This window comes from Bombus vosnesenskii, unplaced genomic scaffold (assembly GCF_011952255.1).
Source record: "Bombus vosnesenskii isolate JDL3184/JDL3185 unplaced genomic scaffold, Bvos_JDL3184-5_v1.1 scf7180000013293, whole genome shotgun sequence".
In the NCBI taxonomy this organism is placed as follows: domain Eukaryota; kingdom Metazoa; phylum Arthropoda; class Insecta; order Hymenoptera; family Apidae; genus Bombus; species Bombus vosnesenskii.
Genome location: NW_022882944.1, coordinates 3362281 through 3368439, shown reverse-complemented (window position 1 = coordinate 3368439; position 6159 = coordinate 3362281). Strand labels below are relative to the sequence as shown.

The 6159-nt window shown below is 28.1% G+C and overlaps 2 protein-coding genes across 3 annotated transcripts; both read left to right on the top strand.

The window, feature by feature from the left end:
• Positions 1–951: 951 nt before the first annotated feature.
• LOC117232779 (ADP-ribose glycohydrolase ARH3-like) lies at positions 952–2892 on the top strand. 2 transcript variants are annotated; one of them, XM_033492416.1, is made up of 6 exons: positions 952–1349; positions 1442–1599; positions 1674–1892; positions 1974–2086; positions 2149–2377; positions 2501–2892. In XM_033492416.1, exons 1-6 carry the CDS (start codon positions 1178–1180, stop codon positions 2666–2668), a joined length of 1059 nt encoding a protein of 352 aa, XP_033348307.1. In that variant the 5' UTR covers positions 952–1177; the 3' UTR covers positions 2669–2892. The 2 variants fall into 2 exon arrangements, with proteins under 2 accessions (XP_033348307.1, XP_033348308.1); XM_033492417.1 differs by having other exon boundaries at positions 1210–1349; positions 1456–1599.
• A 228-nt stretch (positions 2893–3120) lies between these two features.
• Positions 3121–5809, top strand: LOC117232749 (rabenosyn-5). Its single transcript, XM_033492359.1, has 7 exons — positions 3121–3403; positions 3563–3688; positions 3911–4051; positions 4121–4282; positions 4363–4714; positions 4831–5218; positions 5308–5809. The coding sequence occupies exons 1-7, from the start codon at positions 3268–3270 to the stop codon at positions 5533–5535; spliced, it is 1533 nt and encodes a 510-aa protein (XP_033348250.1). The 5' UTR covers positions 3121–3267; the 3' UTR covers positions 5536–5809.
• Positions 5810–6159: the final 350 nt, after the last annotated feature.

Genomic DNA, 6159 nt, shown 5'->3' with positions numbered 1-6159 from the left:
AATCATCCTATATATTTAAAAATTTTTCTTTTTATACAGAAAGATATTGAACCACATTCTTTGAATAAAATAAAATCAAAATATTGTAATAAATTTTTTATTTAAAATATTTAAAGCATTTTAGAATAATTAAGAATATTTTTTTATGTTACATTATCTTCTCTTTTGTGAGCGATCTCTGCAATAATGTTATTTCTTGATGCAAATAGGACATACATCCAAGCACAATTATTCTATTATAAATAAAATTATATCGGAAAGTTACCAACACATAATACCATCAACATACAAGCTTTACCAAAATTTAATACATGCTACTTTCGTCCCTAATAATAAGCTAATTAAAGTCGCATCTTATTTTTATTATTTCTTTTTGTATTATAAATATAAGAAAAACAAACTTATGAAAAAAATTTATAAAATTTTCTCAATTCATATCGGATATAATTTAAACAGAACATTAAGAAATAAACTATAAAAACTATAATTTCATAAAATAACTGGTAAAAGAATGGAAAATTTGATTAGTATCATGAAGATTAATTTGCAAAATTGGATAAATAATAATCCATAATTGGATAAAATAATCAATAAATTATTAAATTTCATTATATGTTAAATGCGCACTGTCATCGACTTTATTGTATAAAAATCAGAAGGATATATGAAAATTAATTTTTTTACGAGTTGAAATGATATAATAACGGATTACATTTCATTTATATTATTTATATTAAAAAAAACAAAACTAAATTTCGATTTATTGATTCGATTTGTACTGATTTAGATTAGTAGTAGCAGTAGTTATAATTTCTTATTATAACTATGACAGTATATGTAATAACATTCATTGACTTTTTATTTTAAATTTCTCTTACGAACTTACAAGCAGAGACATCTTACCGTACCGGTAAATAACTTGATATGTATGTATATGTATATATAATCAAGTGTGGTATAAAGTATAATAAAATGTCCATAAGTTAAGTGATCAGATTAATATTTACATTATTTTTATTACAACTATCTTTTTTATCTTTATCATTATTTATCTGAGTAATCGACATTCGTAACATAATATTTACTTTGATATCACTTTAAACATCATATTAAGTCTTACATCAAAGTGTTCGCAAACCCGCAAATTTAGTTAAAGGGTTTGTGGTGCAAGAAGGTTATGGCAAAAATGGATTTATCATTATTAAAAAGCAAATTTCGCGGTACAATGCTTGGTGCTTTAATCGGCGATTGCACTGGTAGCCCTTATGATAGCGGCGATCAGTTAACAAGCGGCATGAAATTAGTTTTACAAAAATCATTTAATAAACTGGAAGGTCCACCATTCAAAGGTATGTATTTAAAAAAGTCATCATTCTATAAAATAATATAAAATTTAGAAATAATAGTATTTTTCTATAGAACATTTTTTTTAATTCTATAGCACCTGTCATGCAGTTTACAGATGATTCTGCTATGACTTACTCTTTGGCTAAATCTCTGGTTGACCAGAAGGAATTAGACGTTGTTGATGTTGCAAAAAGATTTGTTAAAAGTTATTACCAAGAACCTAATCGAGGCTATGGTATGGGTGTTGTAACGGTATGATGTTACATCTATCATAATTTTGTAATCCTGACACAGAGATTAATTCCGAGATTCAAATTTTGTTAAAGGTATTTCAAAAATTACGGGGTAACAAATTTGCAGACATTGTAAGTCCAGCCAAAGAGCAGTTTAATGGACAAGGGTCATGGGGAAATGGTGGTGCAATGAGAATTGCACCTATTGCACTATTCTCATATCAAAACTATGATAAACTTTTAGATACAGTTAGGAAAGTGACTCAGATTACTCATACTCATAAAGTTGGAATAGATGGAGCTATTTTGCAAGTAATTGTGCTTATAAATTCATTAACATGTTATAGTCTCATTGAGTAATTATAATCCAAATATATTTTTATTATTTTTCAGGCAACAGCAATTTATCAAAGTCTGCATTTAAATCCAAATGAAGAATTAAATGTAACAAATTTTATTGATGATTTGATTCATAAAATGGACCAAATAGAAAAAGATGAAGAAGGGTAACATACAGATAATACAATTTTAAAAATTATTGTCTGTTTAAAATGTTTATTTTTCGCAGATTAGGTTTGTCAGAACCGCAACCATACAAAGTACAGCTATGTATGGTAAAATCACTAATATCTGAAGGTAGTGAAGGCTCACACGATGAAAAAGTGATACAAAAGTTGGGAAATAGTGTTGCAGCTTTGTATTCAGTACCTACTGCAATATTTTGTTTTTTAAGAGCACAAAAACCAATCACGGGTATACAGACAGATAATCCTTTCAGAAGAGCAGTTCAATATGCTGTAAATACAATATATTACCTCTCTGAGTAAAATAATGATAAAGATTAATGATTATGATTATTAATATCAATGATTTTTTCTCTTTAATTAAAAATTATACATAAAACAAAAATTACTTTTCAGATCAGTTTAGGTGGTGATACAGATACCATTGGTAGTATGACTGGAGCGATAGCCGGTGCATATTATGGAGAAGAAAAAATTAGTAGTAATCTTTTACAGCATTGTGAAGCCTCAGAGGAATTTCGGATTTTAGGCGATAAACTACTTGAATTGTCGATAACGCAATAGAAATTTCCTTTTATTTACACACAAGATCAAATGTAATAACTGTTTTATTTTTAATAAGAATCTTGTAGAAATGTAATTATCATTAAGACTGTCTTTGTTAACTACTCAATTATTGCTAAGTTATTCGTGAAATATTTTTATGAGAGATTTATAACATCTTATGTACCTATAGCTATTATGAATTTGTACATTTATCGAATAAATGATCTGTACAATCTTTTAAATAGTTTTAATTATTCTTAAAATTACAAGAAAGTATTTTATATGTATAATGCAAATACTTTCTAATTAATAATAGAACACAATGTCCAGAAATAAAATATTAATTGTCCAAGGTTTTTATCCAAATAAATCATGGAAATAGGTCAGAAAATTAATTTTAAAAATTAACTTTTATTAAGCTTTTATTAATTAACTTTATTAAGAATTATGTAAAAGAAATTTGACATTTCTCTCAGCTGATAGGATTCAATATGGCTGCTCAGAAAACATGTTGCTTATCCACGATTGAAGAGACGCCTACAAATGATTTCTGTGGAGTATAAGTTAAGAAGAAATTACAAAAAAAGATAGAAATCCTTTAAATATAAAATTTTACAATGGCTGGCTGCGAGGAAGTATTAGAAGGATTTATTTGTCCAATATGTATGACCGATTTCAAAGCACCTAATCAATTAACGAAACATTTCGAGGATTTTCATAAAGATGATCCAGAAATTTTGAAGTCGCTTAAAGGTAAAACTTCAAACTTTCATAATTATCCTTAAATCTTATAATCTTATAAATATACCTCTTTAATCTTTATTAAACAAACATATTAATGGATTATAAAAATTGATAATGTATTTTAAAAGTAAGTGTGTCACAAATATTTAAATCATTTTATTTTTCTAGATCTTTTTGGTAAGGCTAAAAAGAAGATTTTAAAGCAAGATGAAATGTCAGATTCCTTTGCAAATAGTATACCATCAACTACTAGGCAACGTAGCCCAGAACTTAATTGGGGACCTCAAGAAATAGGTATTGACAAAGAGAAAATCCTCTTTGATATTGATTTATGTTAAAAAATTTAATATTACAAGAATTTTACTTTGAAGAAAAGAAATTTATAATACACTGGAGAAGATAACAGAAATATATTCAAGCTATCTTTTAAAAAGTTAACAAAAGATCTGTAGAATTTAAAATGATTTATAAATCCTTTAAAAGAAAACGTTATATAATTGTACTAATAATTTTCAGGTGCAATGACGTCACATACAAACTACTTTAAAGAAGTAAGAAATATGAGATTGGAGCGTTACTCTACAGAAACAAATAAACTTCTCATAAGACTAGACAAATTATTAAACAATTTACCATCTGATCCAGTTGATAGGAAAGGTAGAATACAAATTTTATTATTCATTTTACAAAAAAAAATTAACTAATATTTTACTTTTTTTATGATAGTTCATGAACGCACCATTGTGCCATGGATAGATGAAAAAGATGTAAAATTATGCCCTACTTGTGCAAAAAGTTTTCATGTCGCAAGAAGAAAACATCATTGTAGACTTTGTGGAGCTGTTATGTGTCACAATTGTACAATATTTCTATCTTTACAAGATGCAAGTTGGTAGTTTCAAAATTATTAAAAGAAAAAGATATTGGAAAATAAATTTTTATAGAAATCTAATTCCTTACGTTTACAGGAAAAATGACAAGTCCTGTTTCTGTACAAGATGATTCAGCAGTATCTCCTACTTCCGAACGACCAATTTCGGAACGTTTAGTACGTGCGGGTATTGGTCTTACAAAATTGGCGAGGTCACCATCCAGTGGTAGTTTAAATAGTGTACTATCCTTGGTTAACGATTCAACAGGTAGTGAGCAGCATTTTAGAATTTGTACGCACTGTGCGAATCTGCTTGATGCGAGAGAAAAACAAAAAGCAAAACATTTTGATAAACCAATAGTATGCCAATTTTATGAAAAGCTGAGGGCATATATGGAAGAAGCTTCGCAACACGTGAAAATGTACAACAAAATGTGGGAATCCTTAAAGTACGTGGTCCAATAATTGTAAAATGGACATTCGTAACACTATAAAATTTGTGTACAATTTTATATTGCTCCTAGCACAAAATTACTCGTACGAAGTTAAGAGATATGTTTTTCAGTGAGGGGGAATCCACATATAATTTAGAAGATGCTCAAGCTTTAAGAAATAAGATCGCAAAGTTAGGCGAGAATATAGATTTAATTAGCAAAAGAATTTCAGTACTCGGAATGAGATGCGTAGAAAATCCTCCGCAGGATCAAGAACTTCGATTGCATCATATAGTTAGAGTGTCTGCGATGATCTTTTTGAAAGAAGAATTATTGAGCGTGCAAGCTTTACCTTCAGAAGAGAGATACGCGGAATTACAGAAGGAACGACAAAGACGTATAGAAGCTAGAATTGCGTATGAAAGACAATTAGAAGAAGAACAAAGAGAAAGACCGAAAGAGCAACGTAAAAGGGAGACATGGAACCTCGAAGTTCGACCCATTATGAAAGAAAATCAGGTGATATTAATTTATTGAATAAACGGAAAAAAAGTTTTATCAAAAACCCCTATTCTTAATATAATACCATTGATGTCATGTTCACATAGCCAAATGTGGTACTAGATCAATCACAAGGTTGGGGTCCATCTAGTGTCACTCCCATAATGCCATCTTCTATGGATCCTATAATTGAGCAAATGAGTAATCTTCGAGCTTACATTAAGCAAGCTAAAGCAGATTGCAGATATGATGAGGTTGCAACGTTAGAACGCAATCTTAAAGAGCTCCAAAGCGCCTACTTCACAATGAGAGAAAGTAATAACAGTGATGGATAAAGTATATACATATCTGCATTTTTTATTAGGTAATTCTGTATTTCTTATCGGGTTTAAATAAGACTTAATAAACCTTCCCATTATATCGAAAGCTTCACTTATCACTGCATCCATTTCACGTATTATTGCACAACGTGATGTACTTTAAAAGTTCCTTTGCATTCATGAATTTAATTATAAATATCATGATGATATTTCGTAATGTATACATTTAATATACTAAATTATTATTGTATATATTAATATTGAAAAATATACATGATTTTTAATACAATATTATTGTTATTTATTTAATTTCGGTTCTACAGCCCAGAAATGTATCTGGTTTTAGAATATTATCTGAAACTCACACATATTTACATATTTCTCACACTTGACTTCATACAAACAAAGTTCATAAAACTAAATATTTCTTATATATGTATATATATGTATATTATAGTTCAAACTTCTCTTAACATATATATTTGTAAAAACTATAATATGGATTTTTAATATAATATTTATTTGTACACTGTAGCTTTTAAATAAACCATATGTATATATATGCATAAGGTAAGAATAATGGGACGGTATGCCTTTTCATGAAAAATTAATTTACCTAAATCACAGTTTAATTTTCTC

Bases quoted from the DNA above. Each gene is read 5' to 3' on its own strand.
- LOC117232749 (XM_033492359.1), top strand. From the start codon at position 3,268: ATGGCTGGCTGCGAGGAAGTATTAGAAGGATTTATTTGTCCAATATGT. The intron at 3,404-3,562 runs GTAAAACTTCAA...TTATTTTTCTAG, and splicing joins AATTTTGAAGTCGCTTAAAG to ATCTTTTTGGTAAGGCTAAA. The intron at 5,219-5,307 runs GTGATATTAATT...ATGTTCACATAG, and splicing joins CCATTATGAAAGAAAATCAG to CCAAATGTGGTACTAGATCA.
- LOC117232779 (XM_033492416.1), top strand. From the start codon at position 1,178: ATGGCAAAAATGGATTTATCATTATTAAAAAGCAAATTTCGCGGTACA. The intron at 2,087-2,148 runs GTAACATACAGA...TATTTTTCGCAG, and splicing joins ATAGAAAAAGATGAAGAAGG to ATTAGGTTTGTCAGAACCGC. The intron at 2,378-2,500 runs GTAAATACAATA...ATTACTTTTCAG, and splicing joins GAAGAGCAGTTCAATATGCT to ATCAGTTTAGGTGGTGATAC.